Genomic DNA, 18050 nt, shown 5'->3' with positions numbered 1-18050 from the left:
GGAGAGGAGATTTTTTTTTTTTTTCCTTCCTGCTCAGAGGAGATGGGCACAGAGGGGCAGTGACCGCATGATGGCAGAGCTATTTATGCCCTGGTCTGCTCAGCTCTGCCTTTGGACACTTCCCTGCTGCAATGCTCATGCAATTTGCACTTAAAGCCAGAGCGTCCGGTGAGCTCCAGAAAAGTGCAATGCTCATTGGCAGAGATCATGTTTTCAGCCCACCATGGGAGATCACCCGGCCTGAAGCTTGCCCAGACCTTACCTTTCACCCAGGTACCAGTCAGGGCAGTGGCAGGAGTAGCCAGTGGAGGAGAGGGTGCAGGTTCCCCCATGCAGGCAGGGCTTGGACTCGCAGGGACTGTCCCCTAGTTCACAGCGCTCACCAGAAAACAGCCCGGGGCAGATGCAGGTGTAACCTGGAGAGGGTGAGACAGTGCCATGAAGAGACTGTATCCACATGGAAGAATTAGCAAGAACAGGAAGGAGCAGTGCCTGGTGCTGATGGCACCCACAGAGGGCTCAATCTGGCTACCTAAGCATAGGTACTTGCTGCCACAGGAGGCTGTTGGGCACCCAAGCCAACCACGGAGGGCTGGTGGGTATGTTACAGGACCTGGAACACTTGCTGAAGGCTGGCTGGCCACTCTGGGGCAATGCAATGGCACTAGAGAGCTATTTAAGCAACGAGTCAAGCCTGTCCTTTCCTGACACAGACCCTCTCCTGCCAGGGATGTATTCAGGGCACAGCTTTATTGCATGGAGAAGCTGGGGCACAAATTCAGGTTAAAGGAAGGGGAGCCTGGCTGGCTGATTCACAGTTTCTGACTCTGCTAAATGCAATCCTCTGTAACTTATTGTTCTCTGAAGTCTTTGGTCCTGCGAGTTCTCGTGGTATGAAGCGCCTGTCTCAACACGTCGGGTTTCTCTTGCCTACAGGAGGTGTCTGGTTGCAGCCAGAGAGAAACCTGGGGACTTGGAGGGGGCTGCTGCTGTTTCTGTTTTTGGCTGCTGTTTAGTGTAGCCCTAAGCATGGGAATGTCCCTGGCTGTGCTGAGCTCCTGCTAGTCACTTGGCTGGTGGTGCCGTGTGGGAAGTTCAGAGTTTCCACCTTACAGTACGCTTGAAAAGTCTTTGCTACTCGTCCACAAGCAAAACATCCCTGCTTTAGAGCACAGACTGAACAAATGCAGACCTGTTTCCACATGTGTATTACTGGTTGTACAACAAGGACATGTTGACGCTCGCACAGCAGGTGCTGGACATTGCCTGTAGGGCTATGTGTGCCCAAACATACGTGTTCCTGGATTCGGGGGTTCACATGTGTTTGCACCTCTGGTCCTGAGCGCTGTGGTTGATGTGGTGGCTGGTCTGGCTTTGACCCTTTCCACACAAATGCGTTCTCACGCGGCCACGTGGCTTACCCAGGCTCGTTTGCACAGACGTGTCTTTGCCTGTGCATGTAATCCCATGCCTGAGATCCCCGGGCAGAGTTTTGCATAAACTCGCACTGCATGCCCATGGTCTCCAGGACTGAGCCCACAATGCTCAAGGAAGCCAAGCACCCAGGATAAACTCTCAAACTAAATGTCCCTTGAGCAACCCCTTCCCTGCAGTTGTGTCCTGCCTGTTTCTGGCTGGGGCCGTGTCCCACAGGCTCTTTCCTGGGCAGCTGGGCCATTTGAGGGAGAAGTTGATCACCTTGGAAGGAAATTATGGGAAGGGTACTGGATGATTATTAGATTATTAGTGAGGGAGTGATTTTCCTCCTTCCTCCTCCCATTGTATGCTCTCTGCAAAGCAAGCAGGTGATGCCTTGACTTAGAACAGAGATGAGTTTTCACCTCGTGGGCTTTGAGCCCCTTCCAGCTCAGCCAGAGGGGTTTTCTGTGCGGAGGGTCTCAAGAGTAAGGCTGAGGCACGAGTGCCAGGCTAACTGTTTGGTTTAAATGCACCTCGTGTCAAACAAGTTCACCTGAACCAGGCAGCTGCTGAGTCGACAGGGCTGGGAATCTTGTTCCCAGAGGCCGCGGGCAGGGCAGGAGGGAGGTGTGCTCCCTCCTCAGTCCTTGCTTGCTTGCTGGGCAGGGCGTGGGCTTTGGCAATGGCCCCAAATTGCACAGAGCTGTGGGAGGAGCTCCTGCCCCACACAGCAGCCCGGAAAGCACCCCTCCGCCCCAAGGAAGGGCCAAAGCGCAGACGGTATCTGTCTCGATAGACAGGGCGTTATGGGGCACAGCCCCACTGTGCTGGAAGCTGGGACGTGGGTGTAGGGCAGTGACACAAGGGTGGACATCACTGGGAGTGGTTCCTCCCCGAGAGCCACTGCAAACTAGCCCTGTCCCTGTGATACCGCTCGCTTCGGGGAGACCCTGTGATAGAAGGAACAGGGCAGTGGTGAGACTGTCTTGGGAGAAGCCTGGTACCAAACCTCTGTTGAGCATGTGCACCCCACGTTAGTATGAGACTCTTGGATTTGAGCTTATGGTTTTCCTGTATCCCTTCCCATAGCCCCGGGGAGTCATTGACTGTAGTGGGAATAGACCAAGATTTTGGCTTGTTTCTGCCCAGATACCATCGCTGCATGATCCCATCTTGCCTGATTCCAGCCTTGATAATGGCTCCTTAAGCAAAGAGGATGCAGAGGGGTGGGTGGAATTTCTACTTGCATTTGAGTTTTTGGCAACGCTGTGCTCTCCTAGGTCATGCACGCTCCTTAGAAACACCCTCCTGCCCTCTGGGCCATGGTCTGCTGATGAGAGCCAGGATGATGATCTCATACCCCCAGCTGCTGGGGGAGTCAGCTATCACTTGAGGTCCCCCAGGACAGGGGACCTCTGATTCTCCTCTGGAGTAGCCCCTCGCATAGGGATGAATGAAGAGGTTGCATCTTTCCCTCCCCTCACTGCTTATTGCTCTGCATGGGATATTCACGTACCTCCTCCATGAGTTTCAGAGCACATCCCGTTGTTGAGGCATGGGTTGCTGCTGCAGGCACCGGTGGGGGAGCAACACTGCTTTATTCCCACCTCCTCCATGACTTCCTTTGATTGCCCTTTCCCGGGCAGGAGAACAACTTCTCTGCCATTGATTGCAACCACGTCCAGGCAGCCCCTGAACCCCCGCGTGACTCTCTGGGACTGGAGCGGCTGCCGGAGGCCCCCAAAAAGCAAGTCTCGTCTGCCCCGGGAGACACTACAGGTTGCTGGCAGCTGGAGAGAGGTGTTTCCCAGTCCATCGATGAGGAGGCGGACAGACGTGTTCTTCACCTCCAAGAAGACTGAGTGCCACTCACCGTCGCTCACAAAACGTGAGGAGGAGAGGTTCCTAGTGTAGTTCCCCCGGCAGCTGTACCCAAGTTGAGGCACTCCATTAACCATCTGCAAAACACGTCCCAGAAGTCATGGTTAGCTGTGATACAGGTGGCTGCTGTTCATGGAGGCTTTCAACACTTCTGCTGCTTGTTCCCCTCTCTCCCTGCCTAAGCATTGAGAGTCAAGAGGAATCCCAACTTTCAGACTCCAAGAATTACCAGCTAGGCAAATGCAGCCCCTTTCACCCATATTAAGATTTGCATGGATCAGTTAAAGCCTGTTTAAATGACTGCAACCTCCTTTATTTTGCAAAACACCGTCATCTCTCGCACAACTTCACCTGTGGTCCTTCTCTGCAGCGTGCAGAGGAGGGAAGCTTTGACCAATGTGCAGGGAGGGAAGCTCATCTTTACACATAACAGGGTGCAGAGTCATGTGTTCATACTCCTGCAGCTGCTCACCCCTTCTCCCCCTTCCTGAGCCTAATCAGAGCCCTGGTATACAGACTATCCATAACTCCATCACTAGTCACAGGTGGACTCTTGTTCTGGGCCATGCGGCCTTTACTCTGTTTTCACTGTCTCGTTAGTGGCAGGGAAGGTGTTGGAGCAGTTCCCCCTTTGGCATGGGTGAGGGTGCTGAAAGGACCTCGGCGAGGAGGAGCACTGGCAGCTTTCTCTGGAGAATGCAAGGAGGAGTTGGGAGGCAGAGAAAGGAATTACTGTTGTATCCAGCTCCTAACCAGCATCCTGGAAAGCCAGGCCAAAGCTGCTGATAGGTGTTGCAATCCAATCCTTGTTCTCCAGCAGATGGGAGGGATACAAGATATTAAGCTTCTAAAAGTGAACCACACCAGTGTCTTCTGCATTAAGCTGGGACGTCAGAAATTCCTATTTATGGCCCAAGATTCACCTTTAAAACTCATATGGAGGAAGGAGAAAGGAAAGGTTAGCTGTGTTATTTCAGGGTGAAGTCAGGGGTAAACCTCTCTTTCACCTTTTTCTCCCAGGGCTTTGCTGATAAAACCTCTCTCTCATAGAAGCCAAGAGCCTATGGAGAAGGAGAAAAGAGATGGAATGAAACATTCATGGAAAACCTGCAGAGCTTGCTACGTAACATCAGCAATTCATCCCAGGCAAAAGAGATCTCCATGAAGGGCATTAGAGACAGCGAGGAGTGGTGATGCTTGGAAGAGGCTAAAAGACGGAGGAGTGATTATGGGCTACACTGAACTCTAGAGGAACCTACATACGATATGATGGGGCTACTCCGGAGGGGTCAAAAGCAGAGCAGGACAGCAGTTAACTCTTAGAGAAGTCCACGGTATAAATAAATCCCAGTGGGAGGAGAGAGCAGCTACTGAAGGAAGGAAGAACTAGATGCAGCTGGCACACACCATGGGAGGGCCTCAGGGCAACATGTGTGTAAATCTCTTTGCACAATTGGCAAGCACACCAGAGAACTTTGTCACTTCACTTTATCTAGAGGAACATGATTTCACTTCAGATGGGTCTGTAGATTGGGCTTATCAATTTCTGGGGCTGGGAGACAGCTGAGAACTCGATTCCCTGGAGCAAGAACTGACAGACTGCCAAGTCTTTCCCAGCTTGCCCGATTTGCCATCCTCTTGCTGCACCCTATTTCTGAACATAAGGAGAGCTTAGTGATTGGAAGGGCAATGATATGCATGCCCTTGAGAGAACTCATCCTCTTCACCAAATCTACAAACCATCTGTTATGCTTCTTTCAAAGCTTTGGCTCATACCTGGAGTACTGCAGTTCACAAAGCTTAAAATCTTGAGGGATTCCTTCAGTTTTTTCAGGTCAGATGGTCTAGAAAAAGTTTGATCCCTGAAATACTGTTAATAAAGTGAGTCAGGGAAGAAATGATTCGCAGGCAACTTCATGGTGGAGGCTTTATGAAGGTCTCCTATTGAAGAGCTTGTGGAGACATCCGAGTACAGGAGATCATGGCCACACTGAACTCCATCAATCATGAGTCTCTTCTCCCTTGACTCTGCGTGTCAGGCATGGCTCAGTTGAGCTTCCTGCCATCTCATTCTTTCTGAGCACCATCCTGAGTGCTGGACTCCTTCTGCTGAACTACTTGGTGACTCTCCTTCCCAGAGACGGGGCAGAAAGCTAGAGACCCTTCTTGAGAAGTTTTTCTCATCAGCCCTTTACAATGCAGCTTAAAGCCACTCTCAGAGATGGGTACAGGATATATGAATGATGTTTCTCTGCTCTTGCTCTTAAGGAGCGATGGCTGTGGTAGCGGGAGCTTGCAATATGTACTTTGGGCAGGTCTCTGGGCATTGGCTGCTGTGCAGCTCCCTGTCTGTGTGGGTCTTTTAGAACAGCAGAAAGAAAAGTATTTCAAAATAGGAAGATGGGGTTGTGAAACCGTGAGAAGGGATGAGGGAATTCAGGGACAGGATGAACACTTCCAGGTAGCTTACAGTGTGTAGGTCTCAGTGTAATTAGGGACAAATTTCTGTAAGATGGTAAGTATGTCCTATGATCCTGGCCTCCAATTAGTCTGAATTTAATTGATGAGGAATATACAAAAACCCTATTCTTTAGTCATCTCCTGCTTTCCTTCTGTTGCCAAAGTGGAACGGGGAGATGATCTTTGAATGCTGGGTCGATTCAGTGTGCAACCAGAGGGAGGAGAGCGATCAGACTGAAATGTTCCTGGCTCTGCAGGTGTCTTAAACAGTGAAACTGCCTGAAGAAAGTGGTTGGAAAGCATGGGGGGGTGAGAAATAGCATTTAAGACTCCTGTTTTGTCTGTTCTGTCCATTACTGTAAAGGACCTTTAACTTGTAGTCTGTGTGATTAGATGCATGCGCTGTGGTGCAGGTAAAGGCTGGTTGCAGCAATTGCCAAACTGTGCTTGGCTCTCTCCCGGCCTTCCCAAGTCTTATATTTCAGCTAGATGAATTACTAAGGGTACATATTATTGCATCTTCTTTCTGCGATTCCCTTCCCCGAAAGAGTAAGTGTTTTTTATGCTGGAAAGAAATCCCTGTACATTGCAATACATACCTCCAAAGTGGCGTGGTCAGTCCCGTTAGCGTAGAACACGACAGCGTGCAGCTGGTGCGTCTTCAGGCGAAAGTGCATGTGCCAGGAGCCGATCTGTGAGTGCTGGTACCAAATGTAGCTGTGGCCCCCAAACCTCACAGCTGTTCCTGGAAGGAGAATGAGTGAGTAAAAGGTCTCATCTTTGTCACACTTTGAGACTATGGACTGTATTCAACCTTGCCTCTTTTCCCAGCCTGACACCGTAACTGTCCAGGACCAGTCCTGTACACGGCAACCCATGTACAGCTGCACTGCATCTCCCACAGCTCCCATTTGGAGCTCTCAGTATTTATTCTATGTACTCAACTGTAAAACAATCCTGCAATAGCAGCCCTGTTATTTCTGTCCTATAGCACCTTCGAGGTGCCCTCAGCATGGTCTACAACAACCTTGAATTTCCTCATCCTTAATAAGTCTTTATGTTATTCTATGGTATCCCCCTATCATCCCTGCCCAAGTGATGCTAACCTCTATCCCTGCTCCCTCCATTTATTTACTGAAGTATTCTAGAGTGAGTATAACAAATATGCTTTATTTGCCTCTTCCTCAGATTTTTCAGTTAGTCTGTGTTTTGCTGACTCTAGGATCAACACAGGAGCTCAAAGATCGAAATTCTGATGACTGAGCTTCATTACCTGCTAGATATGAGTGATTTTTCCCAATGAGATGGATGGATGTTGCTGCTATTTAATGAGATGTTACAGGAAATTAATTTAAAAAAAAAAAAAAAGACTAAGTGAAACTTTCAAGCTCTAAGAGTTTAGATTTCACTTTGAAATTGCAGGCAGAATTGTTGGTCATTGGGACAACCTAATTCCATGGAAAGTCCAGGTGCTTTACAGTGTACTGAAGGAAAACACCGTACGCCCGGGTTTATAGTGTGGACACTACCAGGAAGGATTGCTCACCATTGCAAGAACAGATTTGCTCCAAGCTGTGCCGCGGGGTGAGGACGCTGAGTCGGGCAGTGCTGTAAGTAGACATCATGCCTGGATCCAGCTGAATGGTTTCCTTGCAGACACGGTGGGCACAATCTGACCCATGACATGGCACATGAATTGCCTTCTTCATCCGGAGACCAACAAGTTGGTCCATCTCCCCAGCTGACACAGTGATCTTATTTGCGAGGACCCGAGGCTCATACAAGGAGCCGTGCGGCTCTCCAACAGCCAAGAGCAGGTCCACTCCATCAGAGGTAGCTGCAGGCTGTAAGCTGGCCATGTGGATGTTTTGGCGCCGGGTGACAAGGATGTTTCCCAGAAATCTCTGTAAGTTGCGCCAGTGGTCCCCCACAAACTCCTCAGGGGAGAGGTGGCGGAAGTGTAGCACCACCGCCTTGTCCAAGGCCTCCTGTGTGAAGCACCACACGTGGACGTTGACGCTGGTGGTGGCTGTAAATGTACCATCGCTGACTGTCACGTTCAGAAGATAGTGGCCATGGGGAAGCTTGTCCCCAGCAATGATCTTCCCATCCGCAACCCCAACAGAGAAGAGCCCCTCCTGGGGCACTTCTGCCACCAAAGTGTACACCAGTGTGTCATGAGGGTCTCGGTCCGTGGCATGGATCTTGCCCAGAACGCCACCTCGGAAGGCTTCCTCGTTGGTGGTGATGAATATTTCCAGGGGAAGGGCTGAGGGGGCATACTGGCTCTGCTCAGTCACTTGGATATTTATAAACGCAGATGAGGACAGGGGAGGGATACCGCTGTCGGAGACCTGTCAAGGAAAACAGAAGGATCCGTTACAGCCACATGCTGACTTACTGTTGCCTCACCTGACTGGATGGGCTGATAAGGTCTTGCGAAGGAGAGTGCCTTGCAGGTAGCAATGGGTTGAAGCTGTCAGGCAGTGGGTTGGGAATGAAGAAGGAATGGGAAAAATTGGCAGCAGTATTGGACCTCTGCCTGGAGCAGGCCCCAGGGAAATGGCAGCATGCCTTCCAGCATGGAGACTGATTGAGATCTTCTGTTAGCGGTGGGGTCGCGCTCATTTCCGTGTGTGCTCATCAGCAGCTGAGGCACACCTGAGTGGCTCTGATCTCCTGAGGATTAATCATCTTTAGTGATGCTGCCAATCTTTGGGGTTCCATGTGTAACTGAGCGTACAAAGATATAAAGCAGTTACGCACGTCAACACATTTGCTCACCTTCAGGACTATTTAAGCCTGTGTCCCACCTCTGACAATGTCTGTCTAGAATGAGTCAAGGAACCTCAAAATAGAAAAATGTGAATAATCAGATTATAGGATAAATTTCTCCCTAATCTTAGGCAGTTAGTGGTTGAGGCTTATAATATAATAGTACCTAGCTTTTAGAAAAACTACAATTACTGAAGAAGTGTGTACTTTACATGTTATTATCCTTTTGTTTGTAATGGACTATCCTTACTGATAACATTGAAAAATAATTAATTCACCGCAACAATAGAAACCTCTTTGAAGAGAAACTTAAACCACTTCTTAAATGACAAGGATAATTGGAGAAAGTTTGTAGGACCAGTTCCAGGTCTTACTTTAGACTGGAAGTCACTAGAATGATGCTGGGAAAAGCATCTGCCTAAGGAAACTGCTGACAGAGTATTTCTCATGATCATATTATCTGATTTTATCAATGCAGAAGCTGGCCCCCAGCTTCTTGTGGGCAGACTGTGTGGAGCAATGAGCTCTGGAGCTGGCTCCAAGCTGCACTATTTGTGCCTGGATTGGATTTCTCCAAAGCCAGAGATGTTTCCATCCAGCTGTGCCATCCTAGTCTCATTTTGTTACTACTAAATCTGGCTGGGGAATTCAGATACCAGGACAGTAAGGCACGCTCTACCTGGACTTGTAAGAGGTACTGTTCTTTTGTTCTTCTGTTCAGGATGGATGATGTCACCAGCAGACCATTTTGGGTGACACCAAAAGCCTTCCCGTCGTTGCCCTGGGTGATCTGGAATGAATATGGTGGTCCATTTTCGGGGGAGTCTCTGTCACTCATAATCAACTCCAGGACACTTGTTCCCACGGGAGCATTCTCCTGAAATGGGGAAAGATGCTAGTGGAGAAAAGCAAGCAAATAGAAAAGGCCCAGGGGAACCCACAGTGCCCCCCTAGAGCTGCCTGATCAGGAACAGGGAAACAAATCCCACACCCCATGTGCATCTCTCTGGTACACACAGACTGAGACTCTTGCCAGCAATGGCAGAGACCCAGTGGTGGCAAGGGACTCCCTTTCATGGCATTACATATGTGGCAGCTAAGCACAGACAGTTGAGCTGATGCCGTTGCTTTCCCCTTGGGTCATGCCAGCACAAGAGCAGATGAAAGCATGTTTTGTGTATGTTTCTTTCTGGGTACCTATAGGTTTTAGGAGTCCAAGTGCCAACTCGGCTGCATCCAGCAGATATGACAATGCTTGATCATGTGCTTTGGTCTGCTCTTTATGTTGTGGTGTAGACACGGACAATTGCAAGGCAGAAAGGGGCTGCAAGTCAGGCTTGAAAAGTGTGAAAAGCTCTGCACTCTCTGTACTGAAAGGACAGGAGGTGCCTGAAGCTATTGGAAGGAGAAAATGGCATCTGCTGGCAGAATATCTGCCCCTGCGGATGCTACCAGTTCTTTGTGGCAACAAGCACAAAGCAACAGCATGCTTCGTTGCTGTCTCACCCCTCTGCTCCAACAGCAGCCCAAGCATGAGTACCTTAGTACCCTGAGACGGACTGGGAGAACAAACCGCCTCCTGGCTTACCTGCACCACCACACTGTAGTTGAGCTGGAAGAACCGAGGAGGGTTGTCATTGACATCAGACACGTGGACGTGCACAGCGACATCACTGAACTGAGCAGGGTGACCGTTGTCTGTGGCTCGAACCGTCAGAGAGTAGCTGGGGATCTGGAGGATTTATAGTGCATGATTACTTGGAGAAATAGAGGAATGGTGGCTTCTTCACATTGATGTTTTACTCTGCTGCATCTTGTTAAAATGCTTGAGGTCATGCACTGCACTATAACAATAGCTTTGCTCTTGCCTAAGGCTCTCCATCCATAATTCTCAAAGTACAGTGCTAAAGAAAATTAGGCTCACAATAGCTGAACAGAAGGGAAACAACTTGCCAAAGATGGATGAGACCAAGCTGGGCAAACATCTGTCGATAGTGGTTTGAGCTGCTACTGCTTTTTGAATGAGAGATTGTCCAGATGACCTTTCCATCTCCTCCCCATACCTGTTTTCTGTAATGCTCTGATGCAGAGAAGCAGAAACCAACCATGTTGGTTTCCAGTTTGGGGCTGACTCTCACCCAGCCAGCTTGAAGCACCAGTGGAGCACACCACAGCCCAGAGTTGTGACCACTGAAGGCTATATTGTCCTCCCTAAAGCCCAGCCTTCTTACAGCAGTATCTGTGAGTCTAGAAAATGAATGAATGAAGGACTTGCCTTCTGCTTACAATATTACGAGTAGATCATTCAGAAAACAGGAGGTAGCTGAATATAATGTGCTCCCTCCGTCTTTTGGGGCACATCTGTTTTAGAATTCCTGTTCCAATTTTCTTGAACTCACCTCTTCCCTGTCCAGATGCTTGGCAATGCTGATCTGCCCACTTTTGGGCTGAATGGCAAAGTGTCCCAGCGGGTTCCCTCCCACAATTGAATATGTGATCTGATTGTTCATTGCTCCATCCAAGTCATCAGCTGACACCTGTTAGGAGAAAAAAAAGCTAGGACCCCTGGCCCAAAAGGCCTTGCCATGGAGGAATGGGTGCAGGACCTCCTTGTCATTTAAGGATATTGGTTTGAGCTTGCCTCAAATGAGGAAGAAGAAGGAAGGTGGTTTACATAAGTGTTATTCATTAGTTTTTTCAAGATAAAACTCAAAAAAGCTACAACAATGGCTTTCTCCTTGTCTCTTTCCTGACTTTACCACCCCTGTGATGGTAACACCGGCTGGGCAGGGAACTCCACATGGGTATACCTTGGGCTTCACTGCTCTGCCCAGGGAAGCCTCTGCCTTCCCCCAGTCACAAGGGTATTGGCCTTCTGCAGGCATTTCAACTCTCTTGGGAGGTCCTCAAAGGTCCTGAGCCCCCCTTAGGTATCTCAAGCTTTCACTTAAGGATGTCTTCTAAGGCAAAGTGTCCTCCCTGCCTGTGGAGTGTCAGGAATTCTGGCAATCATCCTTTTTTAGAGTCATGCTTAAATCTTAGATGTTGAATGTCACAAACTCACTGAGGTGGCTGTGTCCAAGGAAAAGGAAAGTGCAAAATCAGAGTAAATAATGCATAACACAAATAAAAGAATAGGTAAAGACATCTGGCCTCGTTCATAATCATACCGTGAGGATGATTTCTCCAACTGCAGCATCCTCCCGGATATCAGCGAAGTAAGGGTCTTGGATGAACTCTGGTGCATGGTCATTGATGTCGGTTATGTTGATCACCACCATGGTCACATCACTGAGAGAAGCTGAGCCCTTCCTTGTGCCCTCGATGGATAAGTAATACTCGTGACTCGCTTCAAAGTCCAAGCTCCCATTTATGTATAAGGCACCTGCATTGGCAGATGGATAGAAAAGGACAGAAGATACTTTGAATCAATGGCACATAAGGTTTCTTGGAATACTGGAGATATACCAAGATGATTGCCAAACTACCAGTTGAAAAGGTGCTGTTGACCTAGCTTTGACTGGTTAAATCAGGATATTGAAAGTCATGGCATCACATAAAACAAAATATCATTGAACTGATTCTGCCATAACCTGCCTTATTCTGGTAGCAAGTGTTTGAAGAGATGAAATAAATTCTCATTCTGGAAGGTCTCCAGGAATCTTGATTGGAGGAGACCTGGGACGAAATAGGATCAGAGTCCAACGGTGCTTTGAAAGCTGTGACCAAGGCAGTAGTAGAGCATCACTGAACTGTGTCACAGGCAGGATGAGAAGGTGTGAGATGTAGATGCAGAGTTGTAGAAGAGAAAAAGGTGTGCAGCAAGATGCTGCGATTTCTAAGTGAGGCTTGGGATGCAACACAGAAAGAAGGAGGCGGCTGTTAATCTCAAAAAACGAGCGAGGAACAAGGACTAAAGACATAAAGTGAAAGCAAAAAAAAAAAAAAGGACAGAATGTGCGAAAAAAAAAAAAAAAAAAAAAAGGGACAGACAAAAAAGTGCCTGTGTACTTCAATGCTTTCCTGAGTTCAGCACTGGAAATGACACAAAATTATTCCCTGGAAATGATACTGTTCTGTGTCTTTTAAGGTGTACAAACTCATAAGAAGATTGGTGTGGAAAAATTAGCAAAAGCTTTGGGGACAGAGAAGCTGAGGAAGGAACTGTGGATGAGGATGTTACAGCCGAGGGCAGAAGGCCATTGATGACACAGCCAAGAGCTTATTTCAGGGAGTTAACATTGGCCTTCTGATAACAGCTCTTATCAGATTGCTGTGCAAACAAAGCAGTGCTTTATTTGGCTGGTAAACCTGGCTCAATACCTGCTCATGGTTAATAGACTGGTATCCACATTCATTGAGTGCTGCCTAATAAAGCTGCCTGCTACCCTGGGCCAAAGGTTCCTTGTGAAATTAGGATGGAGAGACTTTTTTTAACTGAAACCAACTTCTGCATTTTGAACTGGAAAAATTTCCCCGTCTTATTCTCCATGTATTCCTCATTCCCATGTACCCATCTCAGGTCCTAGACATATAACAAGAACCTTTCCATTAATTTCAATAAGATTTGGATCACTCTTTAAGTGACTTGGCTGGCAAAATTTAGGGTAGAAGAGAAGACTGTATTCCCCTACCCTTGTGCTGGCTAAAGACAGAGGAAAGCAGAAGCGCAAGCCAAATGGAGAACTAGAGAAGACGCATACAAGGGGACAGCCTTTGATGTCGGGTCCACCTGGACCTGCCTGGGCACGAGACCATCCTACCTGTGTTTGAGTTGAGCTGAAATTTCCCATGGTCGTTGCCATTCACAATTTCATACTTGATCTCTGTGTTTTCTGCATTGTCCCTTGTCAACGCTGACAAGTTGAGGACCTCTGTACCCACAGCCACGTCTTCTTTTACCACGGCCACGTATTCAGGGGCCAGGAAAACAGGCAGATATTCATTCAGATCCACAACGGAGACAGTGACAGTGCCAAGAGCAGAGAGGGGCTCCGGGGTGCCCCGGTCGGTAGCGCAGACTGTCAGCTCAAATGCCGAGTGCTGCGAATCCTTCAGAGGCTTTTCCAGACGGATCACCCCCGTGGTTTCCTCAATTGAAAAGTGTCCATTGGCGGAGTCAGAGAGAGAATAGACCACCTCAGCATTGAGACCTGGAAGGATAAGGGACAGGCTGCGTTTAATTCATAGGTAGGAATGCTGCAGTTTTAATTACTATTATTTTAATCCATTAGGACTATGTGTACCTAAATGACCTTAAATTTCTAGGGAAAATGGAGGCTGTATGAACATCAAGTATGCCCCTGTCCGTCTGCAGGTTCAGGCATCTAGCCATCCTCACCATCATCCATCAGGATCACCTGTCTATATTTACTAGTGCTTCCCATTTTTACTTTCCTTGTTTTTAAACTTAATTTCCCTTCTTATCTGCTTCTAAAGCAGATAAATATGATCTTGCTTCTCTGTCATTGTAAATTCAGTCTTTGCTGGAGAGGTTAATTAAAAGCTCCTTTCTTAGGAGCCTTACCTATGTTTCTGAGAATCTTTGTGTCTTCAGAAGGACCTCTCCATCCATATAATCTACACCATCCAGATCTAAAGCTCCTTTTTTCCTTATTACACTCATTCTTGATCCATCTTTGGTAAAATTTCTGTCCAGTTTGGATCCCAGACAAACCGTGTGTCAGCTTGCACTGTGCATCATGGTTACAGTTACTGAGCGTGTCCTCGAAGTCTGTCTTTGCATGTTTCTACAGATACTGCACTTCCTACAGGGTCACAGAAATGCTGATGCCAGCCTGCTAGTCAAGAACATGTCAGCGATGAGATCCAGGCACATCTTCGCCAAGATTCAATCATCTATGCCCATTGCTGCAGCCTTTCCCTAGGTTTCAATGGTTTCTATTCAGAGTGAAAGATGAACTCTACTAAAATGTAAATCCCATTTTGACTCACCTTCATCAAGGTCCCTGGCAGCAACCACAGCGATGGGCGTCTTTGTTGTGGTGTTGTCAAAAACGGCCACGGCGCAGTGACTGGGGAAGAATCTTGGTGCGTTGTCGTTCGTGTCCTCTACGATCAGCATTATATCAGCCTGGCAGGAACGGCCTCCACCATCAGTCGCTTTGGCAACAAGATGGTATGTAGGTTTCTGTTCACGGTCAAGAGGTGCCGACGTGGTCAGTTCCCCTGTTGGAAAGAACAGGAGATGGTCTTGTCTTCTGCAACTGCAGCCTAGGAGAGCTCAGAGAGGTTCAAGCACGCTGCCTTCCTGGATGAACCATGGGAGACAACAAACTGGGTTTGAACACCGTTTGTAATCCAGCTAATAGCAGTGATGTGTCCACACCACATTGCTTGGGGCTATTCTCAGATCACTGCCAGGCAGTGCCCCGGCAGGGCTTGGCACGGGAAGTCCTGCAAGTCGGGCTGAACTTCATGTGAGGGATGCCATCATGGGATAAAAGTGCTCATAAATAAATTGTACTTCTAAACACCTTTATAAACCCTGCTGCATTAAGCCTTCTGCCATGTTATGAACCCCAAATGATCTCTAGAATGATCATCATGTCTTTCTGGAAAGGAGGAAGCCTTTGGGCAAATATACGGCCCAAGACCCAATAAGATGTTTTTTAGACTTTAGAACTTGGGTCTTTGGCTCAAGCCAGCACTGTAATACTTGCTGATCTCTCCTCCTTGAGACTTGGCTATTAGCAATAGTGTCTGCCCTTCATTTTAACGATGCTAATGCCAACATTTGTAAAGAAAGCTAGCAGGAAGATGCAGAGCTCACTCTGCTCTATACTGTATTGCAATAAACCTGCCTGTTTGCCATCCCCTCCTAGCTTGGGGGAGCTGGAATGAACAGTCCTTTTGTTTGCTCAAGAGGAGATAAGTGTTGAGCCACTCCGGGAGCTGGCATTTCTTGGGAGTAGGTGAGGAAGAGGATAAAAGCAACCCATTGCCCAGCTCTCACCTGTATGTGGGCCCAGCCGGAACTCCTCTGCGCCAGGGCCGTGGAGGCTGTATGTTATCTGGGCGTTGCTGCCGACGTCGGGGTCGGTTGCTGATATTTTCAAAATGAAAAGACCTGGCAGAGCGTCTTCAGAGACCCTCCCAGTGTAGAATATCTGGCAAGGACAGAAGGTGTCATTGGCATCTGAGCCTTCTCCAAAATACCTTCACCTTGTATGGGGAGGAATGGACTAGCAGAAGCTTTGTAGAGAAGGATAAACCATGCGGTTTACAGGGGAACACAATGTGCCTCACATTGCCAGCTGCCGGGGTGTGGACGGGGACCAGCGAGCTCATTTCACACAAGCCTTTGAATCTCCTTTGGGAAGCAACCACTTCTGTTCTTTCTCACCATGGGTAACATCCATACCAGTGATCAGCTCTCTTCAATAACAAATCTCCTGATGGGAATCTCTCAGCTTAGCAGGATATAAAACTCAGTAATTTACATGCCCCTACCCAGGAGGCTTCCTGGCATTGTTTATCTCCAAAAATTATCCTTCATAATGCTTAGGTGCTCACTTACTGCTGGCAAACATGCTTGGAAGCTAGATTTAATGTTCTTGCTTGACATGCAGCTTAATTAAAATTGCTAAGCATAATCAAAGCAACAGGATCGTGTGAGAAGAATTATGACAAGCCAAACCCTCTTAACGTGCTCTTTCTGTTTTTTCTTCCTTGCTATTGTGTTTTCTCCTTCCCAGCTGCTCCCCTCATGTCCCCAGTGTCCCAGAACAGATGTCTTACCTGGCCACACTCAGGGTTGTTGTCATTGATATCCAGAACAAAAATTTCCACTTCAGTGGTAGCCTGAAATTTCCCATCGGAGGCCATAACCTTGAGGAGATATTTCTCTGTATCTTCTCTGTCCAGAGGTTTCTTGGAGGAAATAGTCCATTCTCCCTCGATTTGGTTAACTGTGAACTGTCCTAGTACGTCTCCTTCTAGAAGCGGGGAGGAGGCAAGGAAAAAAAGGCATTTACCAAGTGCTGAAAATCAGCAGTGATAAGGGAAGGGGATATAGATATGTCCACTGCCGGTCCCTTAGGAGAGCTGAAGGACTTGCAGTGGTGATGCAGAGAGGGCACTGGTGTCGTGTCAGCCAGGTGGGGAGCATTTGGTCTACCTCATTGCACAGCTGAGAAATACCCTGCCTGTTTCTGTTATTCACTGTCTGAATAATGCACTGGGGAGACGAATGGGCTGGAACGGGGAAACAACTCCTCATTGCAAAAATGTCTCAGTAATGTTCTGCAGACGTGCATATTCATTGCCTCAAACCCACACTGTCTCACCTTCCTAAAGTGTGTCAGTCTTTCTTGGTGCATGTTCCTAAAGGGATCTGAGAGTTGCAAATACCCTGCAGACATTGGTTGGATCTCACAGTTACAGTACCATGTATAGTTTTATTTCCTTTTAACCTATAGATGCGTTTAATATATAGCTGCGCTTTCTGGGGCTACTTTTCGATTCTGTAGGAACCAAATGATGGGAGACGGATAAATCCAGACTAGGCAGGCTCTCTGGTCCACCAGATTCATGCTGCTCATGGGGTGGATGCTAGCCCTGGAGAATCCCTCTCTTCTGGCAAGAAGCTGGTGTCCTCTGCTGAACCCATGCCGTTGGGCAGAAGGAGGGAGCACATTAGGTAATGGGAGGCAACGAAAAGAGCTGGCTGCAGGGCTTGTTTGTATTAGACTCTGAAGGGCCTTGCACAGCTAGGTAAATTAAATTCACTTTCTTTCTGCTTTCATTTGTGCTGCAGTGATGAGGTTGTGAATCTGGAGGCACAATGAGACCTCTTCTAGCCCTTCTTCTGACGCTGGGAGACTCCAGCCCATGCTCAGATTTAGTTTCTGTGTGTTTGAAATCAATGTGCACGTGAACAATGGGAAGCTAGGCTCTGTGTTCACCTCCTCCTTTCTTTTGCTGCAGCGCTACACTGCAGTTGTGTTTATATGTGTAATGTATTCATCACTAACATAAGCGTGTATTCTCTCAGGTTTAAAGTAGTTGGAAGTTACTACTACCTTCAAGATGGCAGAAATGCGAATACACAAATGGATTTACTCTTTTCTCCCAAAGGCTTGCAAATACCTAGGCATGCCATAAACCAACTGAAAGTACCAGCATTCCTCCCCTGTTTTGGATGGTTACAATAATAGATAACAGGCTGCAGCATGATCTGGCTGAATGTTTTGACCCCGAAGGGTCCTCATTTGAGTACGAACAAACATTTTAATTTGAAGTATCTGTTCCAGGTCTGAGAAAGACCCTTTGGGGTCAAAAAGTACCGTAAAATCAAGCTTCTACTTGTGCAGATGCTCAACAAACATTCCAGTATAACTTTTTTGTTGTTTTACGGCAGTGGTTAATTTTAGTTGGCACAACTGATGTTTCAGGGATGCAAGAGTCATCTTTAGTATTTCTTGTTAGCCAAAACCCTCACTAAGATTGACATGACAGTCTCAAATATCCACCTGTGTGCAAAGTGGTTAACT

The 18050-nt window shown here is 47.8% G+C and overlaps 1 protein-coding gene across 1 annotated transcript in view; it reads right to left on the bottom strand.

The window, feature by feature from the left end:
• FAT2 (FAT atypical cadherin 2) overlaps window positions 1-18050 on the bottom strand; it is a 58870-nt gene that overhangs the window by 4059 nt on the left and 36761 nt on the right. The window contains exons 11-22 of the mRNA XM_009286050.1: window positions 16297-16493; window positions 15512-15665; window positions 14491-14724; window positions 13299-13688; window positions 11706-11920; window positions 10935-11072; window positions 10124-10267; window positions 9215-9412; window positions 7307-8114; window positions 6360-6505; window positions 2936-3377; window positions 263-416 (exon numbers count right to left, since the gene is read on the bottom strand). Of these exons, the coding sequence (XP_009284325.1) occupies window positions 263-416; window positions 2936-3377; window positions 6360-6505; window positions 7307-8114; window positions 9215-9412; window positions 10124-10267; window positions 10935-11072; window positions 11706-11920; window positions 13299-13688; window positions 14491-14724; window positions 15512-15665; window positions 16297-16493 (3220 nt within the window). The remainder of the gene's footprint in view (window positions 1-262; window positions 417-2935; window positions 3378-6359; window positions 6506-7306; window positions 8115-9214; window positions 9413-10123; window positions 10268-10934; window positions 11073-11705; window positions 11921-13298; window positions 13689-14490; window positions 14725-15511; window positions 15666-16296; window positions 16494-18050) is intronic.

The sequence above is a fragment of the Aptenodytes forsteri genome, unplaced genomic scaffold, assembly GCF_000699145.1.
Source record: "Aptenodytes forsteri isolate BGI_AS27 unplaced genomic scaffold, ASM69914v1 Scaffold54, whole genome shotgun sequence".
Classification (NCBI taxonomy): Eukaryota; Metazoa; Chordata; class Aves; order Sphenisciformes; family Spheniscidae; genus Aptenodytes; species Aptenodytes forsteri.
This window is presented reverse-complemented; position numbering and strand designations above follow the sequence as displayed.